The following is a 15218-nucleotide window of genomic DNA, read 5'->3' as shown; positions in this document are numbered from 1 at the left end:
TTTCCCACATAACACTGCCATATATTTCCCACATAACACTGCCATGCATTTCCCACATAATACTGCCATATATTCCCACATAATACTACCATATATTTCCCACATAACACTACCATGTATTTCCCACATAATACTACCATATATTTCCCACATAACACTACCATGTATTTCCCACATAATACTACCATATATTTCCAACATAATACTACCATGTATTTCCCACATAACACTACCATATATTTCCCACATAATACTACCATATATTTCCCACATAATACTGTCATATAGTTCCCACATAATACTGCCATGTATTTCCCACATAATACTACCATGTATTTCCCACATAATACTACCATGTATTTCCCACATAATACTGTCATATAATTCCCACATAATACTGCCATGTATTTCCCACATAACACTACCATGTATTTCCCACATAATATTACCATATATTTCCCACATAACACTACCATATATTTCCCACATAACACTGCCATATATTTCCCACATAATACTACCATGTATTTCCCACATAATACTGGCATATATTTCCCACATAATACTACCATGTATTTCCCACATAACACTACCATGTATTTCCCACATAATATTACCATATATTTCCCACATAATACTACCATGTATTTCCCACATAACACTGCCATATATTTCCCACATAACACTGCCATGCATTTCCCACATAATACTGCCATATATTTCCCACATAATACTACCATATATTTCCCACATAACACTACCATGTATTTCCCACATAATACTACCATATATTTCCCACATAACACTACCATGTATTTCCCACATAATACTACCATATATTTCCAACATAATACTACCATGTATTTCCCACATAACACTACCATATATTTCCCACATAATACTACCATATATTTCCCACATAATACTGTCATATAGTTCCCACATAATACTGCCATGTATTTCCCACATAATACTACCATGTATTTCCCACATAATACTACCATGTATTTCCCACATAATACTGTCATATAATTCCCACATAATACTGCCATGTATTTCCCACATAACACTACCATGTATTTCCCACATAATACTACCATATATTTCCCACATAACACTACCATATATTTCCCACATAATACTGCCATATATTTCCCACATAATACTACCATGTATTTCCCACATAATACTGCCATATATTTCCCACATAATACTGCCATATATTTCCCACATAATACTGCCATATATTTCCCACATAACACTGCCATGTATTTCCCACATAATACTACCATATATTTCCCACATAATACTGCCATGTATTTCCCACATAATACTACCATGTATTTCCCACATAATACTACCATGTATTTCCCACATAATACTGCCATATATTTCCCACATAATACTGCCATATATTTCCCACATAACACTACCATATATTTCCCACATAATACTGCCATATATTTCCCACATAATACTGCCATATATTTCCCACATAATACTACCATGTATTTCCCACATAATACTGCCATATATTTCCCACATAATACTGCCATATATTTCCCACATAATACTGCCATATATTTCCCACATAATACTACCATGTATTTCCCACATAATACTACCATATATTTCCCACATAATACTGCCATATATTTCCCACATAATACTACCATGTATTTCCCACATAATACTACCATGTATTTCCCACATAATACTGCCATATATTTCCCACATAATACTGCCATATATTTCCCACATAACACTACCATATATTTCCCACATAATACTGCCATATATTTCCCACATAATACTACCATGTATTTCCCACATAATACTACCATGTATTTCCCACATAATACTACCATGTATTTCCCACATAATACTGCCATATATTTCCCACATAATACTACCATATATTTCCCACATAATACTGCCATGTATTTCCCACATAACACTACCATATATTTCCCACATAACACTACCATGTATTTCCCACATAATACTGCCATGTATTTCCCACATAACACTACCATATATTTCCCACATAACACTACCATGTATTTCCCACATAACACTACCATATATTTCCCACATAACACTACCATGTATTTCCCACATAATACTACCATGTATTTCCCACATAATACTGCCATATATTTCCCACATAATACTACCATGTATTTCCCACATAATACTACCATATATTTCCCACATAATACTACCATATATTTCCCACATAATACTGCCATATATTTCCCACATAATACTGCCATGTATTTCCCACATAACACTGCCATATATTTCCCACATAATACTACCATGTATTTCCCACATAATACTGCCATATATTTCCCACATAATACTGCCATATATTTCCCACATAATACTACCATATATTTCCCACATAATACTGACATGTATTTCCCACATAATACTACCATGTATTTCCCACATAATACTGCCATATATTTCCCACATAATACTACCATGTATTTCCCACATAATACTACCATATATTTCCCACATAACACTACCATATATTTCCCACATAATACTGCCATATATTTCCCACATAATACTACCATGTATTTCCCACATAATACTACCATATATTTCCCACATAACACTACCATATATTTCCCACATAATACTACCATATATTTCCCACATAATACTGCCATGTATTTCCCACATAACACTACCATGTATTTCCCACATAATACTGCCATATATTTCCCACATAATACTACCATGTATTTCCCACATAACACTACCATATATTTCCCACATAACACTACCATATATTTCCCACATAATACTGCCATGTATTTCCCACATAATACTACCATATATTTCCCACATAATACTGCCATGTATTTCCCACATAATACTACCATGTATTTCCCACATAATACTGCCATATATTTCCCACATAATACTACCATGTATTTCCCACATAATACTACCATGTATTTCCCACATAATACTGCCATATATTTCCCACATAACACTACCATGTATTTCCCACATAATACTGTCATATATTTCCCACATAATACTACCATATATTTCCCACATAATACTACCATATATTTCCCACATAATACTACCATATATTTCCCACATAATACTACCATATATTTCCCACATAATACTACCATATATTTCCCACATAATACTGCCATATATTTCCCACATAATACTACCATATATTTCCCACATAACACTACCATGTATTTCCCACATAATACTGTCATATATTTCCCACATAATACTACCATATATTTCCCACATAATACTACCATATATTTCCCACATAATACTACCATATATTTCCCACATAATACTACCATATATTTCCCACATAATACTACCATATATTTCCCACATAATACTGCCATGTATTTCCCACATAATACTACCATGTATTTCCCACATAATACTGCCATATATTTCCCACATAATACTACCATGTATTTCCCACATAATACTACCATGTATTTCCCACATAATACTGCCATATATTTCCCACATAACACTACCATGTATTTCCCACATAATACTGTCATATATTTCCCACATAATACTACCATATATTTCCCACATAATACTACCATATATTTCCCACATAATACTACCATATATTTCCCACATAATACTACCATATATTTCCCACATAACACTACCATATATTTCCCACATAATACTGCCATATATTTCCCACATAATACTGCCATATATTTCCCACATAATACTACCATATATTTCCCACATAATACTACCATATATTTCCCACATAACACTACCATGTATTTCCCACATAATACTGCCATATATTTCCCACATAATACTGCCACCCATTCCCAAATAAAGCCTCCCTCCAGTGTCTAAATAATACCGCCACATAATGCCTAAATAATGAAGGTCAATCCTAAAGTCCCTGGTCGTATCTGGCAGTGTAGGGGGATAATGGTAGTCCCCCCTTGTCTAGGCCAGTTAAGGTTTGCATTCTCCACTGTCAGGTTACTCCTGAGGTTCAGTCCTTAGGGGTCCCGGAACATTGTCCAACTTGTCATCCCCTAAAAGTGAAATACTGGTGAATTTTTTGTTTTCGCAGGCAGATACTCATTAAAGAGTAACTCAACTTTTAAAAAAGTTACACATCTCATAGTGACTTGTCAGAAGTTTTGATCAGTGGGGGTCCGAGCACTGAGACCCCCACCGATCGCTAAAACGTATCGGCAGAAGCACTCAAGTGAGCATGTGCCGGTTCGTTTCTGGGGTGGTGTACGGACTCATAAACTTTCTATTGAGCCAGTACACCGCGAGGAAAGCCGAAGAAAGCTGATCAGAAACGAAGCCGCACATCACTCACATGAGCGCTTCTACCTCTTTGTTTTAGCGATCGGTGGGGGTCTCAGTGCTCGGACCCCCAACGATCAAAACTTCTTTTTAAAAGTTAAGTTACCATTTAAGTCTTCCAAGAGTGAGAGAGACTTGTGCTGCTGCTGTATTTAGTTTACCCAGGATTGCCTACATTGATACACTGTTACGAACTCTCAGCTGTGTGAGCAGGACTAGGTCAGGATGAGTTTTCAGCCCCTGAGTGTAAAAAGAAGAATGTCCTATTCATTAACAGCAAGCAGAGATTCTAAATAAAAATCCCGGTGGCTCATCCATATACAAATCCTACTGACCTCAGCTGTATACTATATAGAGTAGAAATATATAAGCCCCCCCCCCCCGTCGCCCCTTTAGTTTTCGTTACCTCTGACGTTCTCGTTGGTCTCGAGACTATTGACCAGGTTCATCCACTCGGACTGCAGCCTCTTTAATAAGGTGTAGGCGGAAATTGGGTCCGACACTTGGGCGCCCGCTGTACGGTGGAGAGCGCGGACTTTATTGTAGAACCTGCAGGACAATGTACGGGGTTTATATATAGGAGAAATACGATATATGTGAAGACGTTCGAGAACCTTGTGGTCATCTGCGAAGGGTTAAATGGTGGACGAATCTGACGTCAGAAATCAGGAATCTCGGACTGCTCCTGAATTTCAGCCGTTTTTTAAGAAAACTCGCATTTTTTACGGCCGTTTTTGGAGCTGTTTTTCTATAGAGTCAATGAAAAGCGGCTCCAAAAAACGTCTCAAGAAGTGACCTGCACTTCTTTTTATGGGGCGTCTTGGTACGCGCCGTTTTTTCAAAACGGCCCCTTAAAAAAACGGCCCGTCGGAACAGAACGCCGTTTCTCCCATTGAAATCAATAAGCAGATGTCTAGAGGCGTCGTGCTTCCGATTTTTCGTTCGTTTTTCATCCGTTTACGGCCCGAAAAACGTCTGAAAATAAGCCGTGTGAACATACCCTTACACTGCCCAGATAACGCCACACTGCGCCCAGATGGCGTCATATATTACCCAGATGAATAGTGCACGCAGCGTCTGGACAGTGGCACACAATCATCCAAAATCCCCCTTCTGTGCGTCTTAGGCTAGATTGACACGAACATTTCCGTTTTGCATCCGCAAGAATCGGACACGTTTTTCATGCGTTGCAGTTCCGGGTGCCATCAGTGTTTGTTCCGCGTGGCATCAGTTGTTGACGTCAGTGTTGGCGCATATTTTTCTCTGCATTTCAAAGAACTGGTGCGTGGATCACGGACAGCACACGGATGTGCGTCCGTGTGCTGTCCGTGATTTTCACGCACCCATTGACTTCAATGGGTGCGTGATCCGCAAAAAACGCACAAGAATAGGACATGCGGCGGACACACGCTGCGTGAAAAACACTGAATGTCTGAATGGCCCCATTGAATTCCATAGGTCCGTGCGATGTCCGTTGTTTTACCGGCCGGACGTATTTAACGTTCGTGTGAATAAGGCCTAAAATTGGTGCCGGCTTTGATCGCGGCTTTATTTGGAAATTAGGATGTCCTGATAGCAATGGCTCCCTGGACCGCTTAAGGCCCAGTTCATAGAGTTTTTTTGGCGCTGATCATGACGCGGAAACTGGGTGTCTTTTAGCCACTTGCGGGGAAAAAAAACGGCATGTTCTTTCTCACCGCCTCTGGTCTCTCATTGATTTCAATCAATGGGAGGCATAAAAAGCTCAATGGTCGCCGGCGAAAAACGAAGCAAAACACCGCAGGCTGGTCAAAAACTGCCTTAAGATTCCTGAAGGAATTTTGAGACAGATTTTTTTAGCAGCTCGCGTTTTTCGCTGCGTTTTTCCGGCCGTTTTTGGAGCGGTTTTTCTATAGAGTTAATGAAAACGAGACCTAAAAAAAACGCCCCGTGGGAACGGAACGCCGTATTTCCCATTGAACTCAATGGGCAGTTGTTTGGAGTCGTTCTGCTTCCGATTTTTCAGCCGTTTTTCAGGACGTTTACGGCCAAAAATAGCCCGTGTTTTTTGTTTTTATTCCCGTCCTAAGATAGTCTGGACTAAAAAATCCTAAAAAATGTGCCAGGGAATTTTGCTGATAAAGGCCAAAGACATTTGTGTGAACAAGCGGCGGTACCCCTGGGGTTCACGTTCCCTGTCATGGCCAGGAGGGCAGAGTAAGGCGGTAAAGGCTCCAGGACAATGATCTTTTTTCCCCGTTTTTATCAAGACCGGTTCCGTATTTTAGGTTAACATTAAGGGTATGTTCACACGCAGATGTTTCAGGCGTATTTCAGGGCGTGAACGCCTACAAACATCTTCCCATTGAAATCAATGGGAAAAATGGCGTTATGTTCAGACGGGGCATTTTTTTTTATGCCGCTGTTTTAAAAAACGGCACGTAAAATAAGGCCTATAAAAAGAAGGAGCGGGTCACTTCTTGAGCCGTTTTTGGAGCGGTCAATAGAAAAACTTCAAAAACGTCTAGAAAAAAACGCCTCAAAAAACGTTTTCAGCTTAAAAAACGGCTGAAAATCAGAGGCTGTTTTCTCTGCACCAGCTTCGTAATTTTCAGCCGTACCCGCGTATCCGTCCTGGAAGCCGCAGAGAATTCTGGCGGAAAAAAAAAAGTTCCTACCAACCCTGTTCTTTTTTGTCATAGCGACGCGTCTCTTTGCTCCGAGTACAGTACAGCCTCCTGGGATGATGCTGTAGACCATGTGACCACTGCAGCCTTTGATTGGCTGCAGTGGTCACATGGGTTGAGACGTCATCCTAGGAGGCCGGGCTGCACTCAGAACAGAGCATCGCGTCGCTATGACAACCACCGCGGGTTTGTATGAACCTTTTTATTATTTTAAAACCTTAAAAAGCCTCAGCAGAATTTTTGCGGGAGAGCAGCGATTCCTCAGCACAAATTGATATGCTGCGAATTAAAAAACCGCACCGCAGGTCAATTTATGAAAGTTTTTTTGGCGGGATTATTTGCGCAGCGTGTGGATGACATTTGTTTTTTCTCATCTTCTTCGCTGCTGCCGCACTACGCTGCGGATTTTCCTTTAATGAAATCCGTTGAGCGAAATCCGCAGTATTTACGCTTTTTATCTCCCTCCCCTAAGCTGCTCTCTAGGCTCCTCCCCTTTACTGATGCTCCTCCCATTAGTATACGTGCAGCTCCTACCTGATCATCTTTTTCTCACTGATAGTTTAGTTGCTTTTAGTTTATAAATCATTCTGTCCTTGCTCCCTCTTATATACAGTAGCCAATCTGAACATGATGAGCTGCAGTGTAAAGCAGGTGGATTTCAGACTACCAAGTCTTCCAATACATATTGCAGCTAAGATGGATTAAAGCACATTGGAGGGACTGAACAGCAGCCTGAGGATCTAAGGAGTGGATTTAAGACCAACTCAGACTCCAATAGACGATGCAGCTAAGGTAGAGTCACTGTGTCCTCATAGCTGTGCCCTAATGGAGCAAAGATGCAGTGTAAAGCATGGGGGACACAGGACAACAGATGTGACAGGAGGTGGATCTGAGACTACCTCAGTCACGAATAGACCATGCAGGTAAGCCGGAGTCACTGATAATAGCTGTGCGGCCATGGAGCAAAGATGCAGTGTAAAGCATGGGGGACACAGGACAACAGATGTGACAGGAGGTGGATCTGAGACTACCTCAGCCACCAATAGACCATGCAGGTAAGCCGGAGTCACTGATAATAGCTGTGCGGCCATGGAGCAAAGATGCAGTGTAAAGCATGGGGGACACAGGACAACAGATGTGACAGGAGGTGGATCTGAGACTACCTCAGTCACCAATAGACCATGCAGGTAAGCTGGAGTCACTGATAATAGCTGTGCGGCCATGGAGCAAAGATGCAGTGTAAAGCATGGGGGACACAGGACAACAGATGTGACAGGAGGTGGATCTGAGACTACCTCAGTCACCAATAGACCATGCAGGTAAGCTGGAGTCACTGATAATAGCTATGCGGCCATGGATCAAAGATGCAGTGTAAAGCATGGGGGACACAGGACAACAGATGTGACAGGAGGTGGATCTGAGACTACCTCAGTCACCAATAGCCATGCAGGTAAGCTGGAGTCACTGATAATAGCTGTGCGGCCATGGAGCAAAGATGCAGTGTAAAGCATGGGGGACACAGGACAACAGATGTGACAGGAGGTGGATCTGAGACTACCTCAGTCACCAGTAGAACATGCAGGTAAGCTGGAGTCACTGATAATAGCTGTGCGGCCATGGAGCAAAGATGCAGTGTAAAGCATGGGGGACACAGGACAACAGATGTGACAGGAGGTGGATCTGAGACTACCTCAGTCACCAGTAGAACATGCAGGTAAGCTGGAGTCACTGATAATAGCTGTGCGGCCATGGAGCAAAGATGCAGTGTAAAGCATGGGGGACACAGGACAACAGATGTGACAGGAGGTGGATCTGAGACTACCTCAGTCACCAATAGACCATGCAGGTAAGCTGGAGTCACTGATAATAGCTATGCGGCCATGGATCAAAGATGCAGTGTAAAGCATGGGGGACACAGGACAACAGATGTGACAGGAGGTGGATCTGAGACTACCTCAGTCACCAATAGCCATGCAGGTAAGCTGGAGTCACTGATAATAGCTGTGCGGCCATGGAGCAAAGATGCAGTGTAAAGCATGGGGGACACAGGACAACAGATGTGACAGGAGGTGGATCTGAGACTACCTCAGTCACCAGTAGAACATGCAGGTAAGCTGGAGTCACTGATAATAGCTGTGCGGCCATGGAGCAAAGATGCAGTGTAAAGCATGGGGGACACAGGACAACAGATGTGACAGGAGGTGGATCTGAGACTACCTCAGTCACCAGTAGAACATGCAGGTAAGCTGGAGTCACTGATAATAGCTGTGCGGCCATGGAGCAAAGATGCAGTGTAAAGCATGGGGGACACAGGACAACAGATGTGACAGGAGGTGGATCTGAGACTACCTCAGTCACCAATAGACCATGCAGGTAAGCTGGAGTCACTGATAATAGCTATGCGGCCATGGATCAAAGATGCAGTGTAAAGCATGGGGGACACAGGACAACAGATGTGACAGGAGGTGGATCTGAGACTACCTCAGTCACCAATAGCCATGCAGGTAAGCTGGAGTCACTGATAATAGCTGTGCGGCCATGGAGCAAAGATGCAGTGTAAAGCATGGGGGACACAGGACAACAGATGTGACAGGAGGTGGATCTGAGACTACCTCAGTCACCAGTAGAACATGCAGGTAAGCTGGAGTCACTGATAATAGCTGTGCGGCCATGGAGCAAAGATGCAGTGTAAAGCATGGGGGACACAGGACAACAGATGTGACAGGAGGTGGATCTGAGACTACCTCAGTCACCAGTAGAACATGCAGGTAAGCTGGAGTCACTGATAATAGCTGTGCGGCCATGGAGCAGCGCTAGTAGTGAGTAAGCACAAGCGTGAGGTAATGTGGTGTGGTGTCAGCCTGGGCCTGGGCGGCTGCCATGTCATAAATGGATTCTAGGCTTGACTTTCCTTCATGTTTATCCGACACTTTCAGCTGCAGAGTTTTATTTGGCAAAGATTTGACTTTCTTGAAGTTGGAACCATCTGTTGTAAATTGATCCTGTGAAATAACAGAAGACGGAGCCGATCCTCGCCCCGGAGAAGACGTGGGACTGTCAGTGGCAGCAGTGCATGTCCAAATCACAGCCGCCTGTCAAGCTTCTCAGAGCACTGTTTGCAGGATTAACTGTTTACCTTCCACCATCTCTTATGTTCAATGGGATTGAGCTGGACTTAAAGGGGAGCTCCACCCACATGTATGTTTAATTTTAGGGCACACTCGCCAACTCCCCCGGAATGTCCTAGAGACTCCTGAAAAAAGGGGAGACCTCCCAGACTCCCAGGAGCAAGCGAATCTCCCAGATGCCCGGAGAGCCCCTACATACAGACCCCAGACCGGACCCCCTAAATACAGACCTCAGACCAGACGAATACCCACCTCTCCCCGTTCCTGCTGTCCTTTGTACTCCTGGTGTCAGGATGTCGTCTGCAGCGGCGCCCAGGAGTGAAGAGGACGCAGGAACGGGCAAAGGGGAGCAGGTCTGTATTTAGAGGGTTCGGCCTGGGGTCTGATTTTTTTAGAGGGTCGGCCTGGGGTCTGATTTTTTTATGGGGTCTGGTGTGGGGTCCGAATATTTTTAGGGGGTCTTGTCTCTGTTTTTAGAGGCCCTGGGGTCTGCATTTTGAGGGTCTGTACTAATTTAGGGGGTCTGGGATATGTATTTAACGGATCTGTATTTAGGGGGTCTGAATTTATTTCGCGTTTGGTCTGGGGTCTGTATTTAGGGGTCTGGGATCTATATTTAGGGGGTCTTGTCTCTGAATTAAGGGAGTCTGGGGGTCTGTATTCATTTTGGCATGTGATGAAGGGGGTCATATGCACTATTTATGATTCTCATGGCGCAGTTTGGGGCGTGTCCTGTATAAATGGGCGTGGCATAAGGGGAAAGATTTGCGTCGCTCTTTGAAATCTTCATGATGCCCCTTTTCAAAAGTCGCCACGTATGATTTAGGAATATCATGGCGTCACCGTGATAAACTGTTTCCGCCTTCTCTGCTGTCTGAACAGTGTACACCCATCTTTGAGACGGACTGGTTGCTATGGATACATGTCCTAACAACCTCAGTCTCTTATATGTTGTTGTCGGGCACCTCCCTGTCCATAGCAACCAGTCTGTCTTAGATTACTTACTTAGCAATGAGAGACGGGTAGAAAAGGGGTGCGGGGCTTTGGCACCACTCAAATCACACCCGTGACCTATATCCCAACATATGGATCCCAAATTGAAGGAAATTTAGGACCGGTCCTCGTTCCAGTTAGGAGCCCCCCCCAAAAAAAATAACTTTATTTAAATGTACAATGCCACGCCTGTCCTGTCCTGGGAGGAGGGCGCGCGTCTTTCATTTATTGCCTTATTAATCAGATTTGTATAGGAAGAAACTTTATTGAACATGACACTTTGTCCAGACATTTACCCGGTGATTATTATCGAGGTCACGGACCATTTACTTTAAGGATTTTGTTTTTTTTTATTTTGAAAATGTTCTTAAATTTCAATTAAAATGAAGGACAATGATCAGACGTGTGACATGTTAGCGGCGGATTCAGCAGCACTAGTGAGGAGACATTACTGACGCTCCGGGGGGGGGGGGGGGACCGGCTCTGGGGCAGCACCAAATACTAAATGAAGCTTCTGTCCCTGCCCCCGAACTTCTGCCAACACCGAATCTACTGCAAATACCATTTGTATAAATTATCACCTGGAGGAATATGTTATCCGAAAATCCTGCGCATTATATGAATGTAGAGCTGTGTGCGTCTCTGAGACTGTATCACACATGATAGGATTAGATACAACAGCTCAGCAGACAGTATCACACATGATAGGATTAGATACACGGCTCAGCAGACAGTATCACACATGATAGGATTAGATACACAGGTCAGCAGACAGTATCACACATGATAGGATTAGATACACGGCTCAGCAGACAGTATCACACATGATAGGATTAGATACACAGCTCAGCAGACAGTATCACACATGATAGGATTAGATACACAGCACAGCAGACAGTATCACACATGATAAGATTAGATACACAGCTCAGCAGACTGTATCACACATGATAGGATTAGATACACAGCACAGCAGACAGTATCACACATGATAGGATTAGATACACAGCTCAGCAGACAGTATCGCACATGAAAGGATTAGATACACAGCTCAGCAGACTGTATCACACATGATAGGATTAGATACACAGCTCAGCAGACAGTATCACACATGAAAGGATTAGACACACAGCTCAGCAGACAGTATAACACATGGCTTACATACACCGGCTCAGCAGCACACAGATGATACATAATTTAACAATACATGGTATGACAGGACTGATGGGGCTCCAGCACACATGATAGGATTAGATACACTGCTCAGCAGACAGTATCACACATGATATGATTAGATACACAGCTCAGCAGACTGTATCACACATGATAGGATTAGATACACTGCTCAGCAGACAGTATCACACATGATAGGATTAGATACAGTGGCTCAGCAGACAGTATCACACATGATGGGCTTAGATACAGCAGCTCAGCAGACAGTATCACACATGATAGGATTAGATACACAGCTCAGCAGACAGTATCACACATGATAGGATTAGATACAGTGGCTCATCAGACATTATCACATATGATAGGATTAGATACATGGCTCAGCAGACAGTATCACATATGATAGGATTAGATACATGGCTCAGCAGACAGTATCACACATGATAGGATTAGATACACAGCTCAGCAGACTGTATCACACATGATAGGATTAGATACAGCAGATCAGCAGACAGTATCACACATGATAGGATTAGATACACAGCTCAGCAGACAGTATCACACATGATAGGATTAGATACAGAGGCTCAGCAGACAATATCACACATGATAGGATTAGATACACAGCTCAGCAGACAGTATCACACATGATAGGATTAGATACAGTGGCTCATCAGACATTATCACATATGATAGGATTAGATACATGGCTCAGCAGACAGTATCACATATGATAGGATTAGATACATGGCTCAGCAGACAGTATCACACATGATAGGATTAGATACACAGCTCAGCAGACTGTATCACACATGATAGGATTAGATACAGCAGATCAGCAGACAGTATCACACATGATAGGATTAGATACACAGCTCAGCAGACAGTATCACACATGATAGGATTAGATACAGAGGCTCAGCAGACAATATCACACATGATAGGATTAGATACACAGCTCAGCAGACAGTATCACACATGATAGGATTAGATACAGTGGCTGATCAGACATTATCACACATGATAGGATTAGATACATGGCTCAGCAGACAGTATCACACATGATAGGATTAGATACATGGCTCAGCAGACAGTATCACACATGATAGGATTAGATACACAGCTCAGCAGACAGTAACACACATGATAGGATTAGATACAGCAGATCAGCAGACAGTATCACACATGATAGGATTAGGTACACAGCTCAGCACACAGTATCACACATGATGGGCTTAGATACAGCAGCTCATCAGACATTATCACACATTAGAGGGTTAGATACACAGCTCAGCAGACAGTATCACACATTAGAAGCTTAGATACTCAGCTCAGCAGACATTATCTCACACGGCTTAGATACACGGTTCAGCAGCACAGAGGTGACACATGGTATGACAGGACTGGTGGGGTGCACATATTTCGGGGGGAGGCCTCCGCACACGTGATGGGTGTACAATGTGTTGTAATTTTTTACGTTCCACTTTCAAAGCAAAAATCTCCTTCCAGATGCCGGAGACGTCAGATTCTAAGTATTTACTATTGTGCAAACCGCGGAGAGCGCCAAAAATCTGACGTTAACCCTTCAGTGGCCAGTACGCACCTTCTGGGGTCATCGCTTATTTACTTCAATGTTTCAGGGATTTGGATCTGGAATAACATTTTATTGGGGAATCTTTATTTATATCTAAAATAATTATTAACCAAAAACTATTTAAAGGGGAACTCCGGGGAAAATGACAAATAGTCCTTCAGTGCTTGTACATGGATCTCCACAGCGCCATGATACGGGGCGATGAGGAAAATGTAACGTTTAGGATCTGCCCTAGTAACACCCTCATATACACTACTGTTCAACAGTTTGGGGTCACCCAGACAATTTTGTGTTTTCCATGAAAACTCACACTTATATTTATCAAATGAGTTGCAAAATGACTAGAAAATATGGTCAAGACATTGACAAGGTTAGAAATAATGATTTTTATTTGAAATAATAATTTTCTCCTTCAGACTTTGCTTTGGTCGCTCCATTTGCAGCAATTCCAGCATTGCAGACCTTTGGCATTCGAGCTGTTAATTTGCTGAGGTCATCGGGAGACATTTCCTCCCCCCATGCTTCCAGAAGCCCCTCCCACAAGTCGGATTGGCTTGATGGGCACTTCTTGCGTACCATACGGTCAAGCTCCTCCCACAACAGCTCTATGGGGTTGAGATCTGGTGACTGCGCTGGCCACTCCATTACAGATAGAATACCGGCTGCCGGCTTCTTCCCTAAATAGTTCTTGCATCATTTGGAGGTGTGCTTTGGGTCATTGTCCTGTTGTAGGATGAAATTGGCTCCAATCAAGCGCTGTCCACAGGGTATGGCATGGCGTTGCGGAGTGATCGCCTTCCTTATTCAAAATCCCTTTTACCTTGTACAAATCTCCCTCTTTACCCCAGACCATCACATGACCTCCACCATGCTTGACAGATGGCGTCAGGCACTCTTCCAGCATCTTTTCAGTTGTTCTGCGTCTCACAAATGTTCTTCTGTGTGATCCAAACACCTCAAACTTCGATTCGTCTGTCCATAACACTTTTTTCCAATCTTCCTCTGGCCAATGTCTGTGTGCTTTTGCCCATATTAATCTTTTCCTGTTATTAGCCAGTCTCAGATATGGCTTTTTCTTTGCCACTCTGCCTGAAGGCCAGCATCCCGGAGTCGCCTCTTCACTGTAGACGTTGACACTGGCGTTTTGCGGGTACTATTTAATGAAGCTGCCAGTTGAGGACCTGTGAGGCGTCTATTTCTCAAACTAGAGACTCTAATGTACTTGTCTTGTTGCTCAGTTGTGCAGCGGGGCCTCCCACTTCTCTTTCTACTCTGGTTAGAGTCTGTGTGTGCTGTCCT

General features: G+C 42.9%; 1 protein-coding gene across 1 annotated transcript in view; it reads right to left on the bottom strand.

Annotated features, from left to right (window-relative positions):
* P4HA3 (prolyl 4-hydroxylase subunit alpha 3) overlaps nucleotides 1-15218 on the bottom strand; it is a 65767-nt gene that overhangs the window by 39097 nt on the left and 11452 nt on the right. Inside the window, exon 2 of the mRNA XM_075849922.1 lies at nucleotides 4772-4914. Coding sequence (XP_075706037.1) covers nucleotides 4772-4914 — 143 coding nt within the window. The remainder of the gene's footprint in view (nucleotides 1-4771; nucleotides 4915-15218) is intronic.

This window comes from Rhinoderma darwinii, chromosome 2 (assembly GCF_050947455.1).
Source record: "Rhinoderma darwinii isolate aRhiDar2 chromosome 2, aRhiDar2.hap1, whole genome shotgun sequence".
Taxonomy (NCBI): domain Eukaryota; kingdom Metazoa; phylum Chordata; class Amphibia; order Anura; family Rhinodermatidae; genus Rhinoderma; species Rhinoderma darwinii.
Note: the sequence above shows the minus strand (reverse complement) of the source record. Positions and strands in the feature narration are given on the sequence as shown.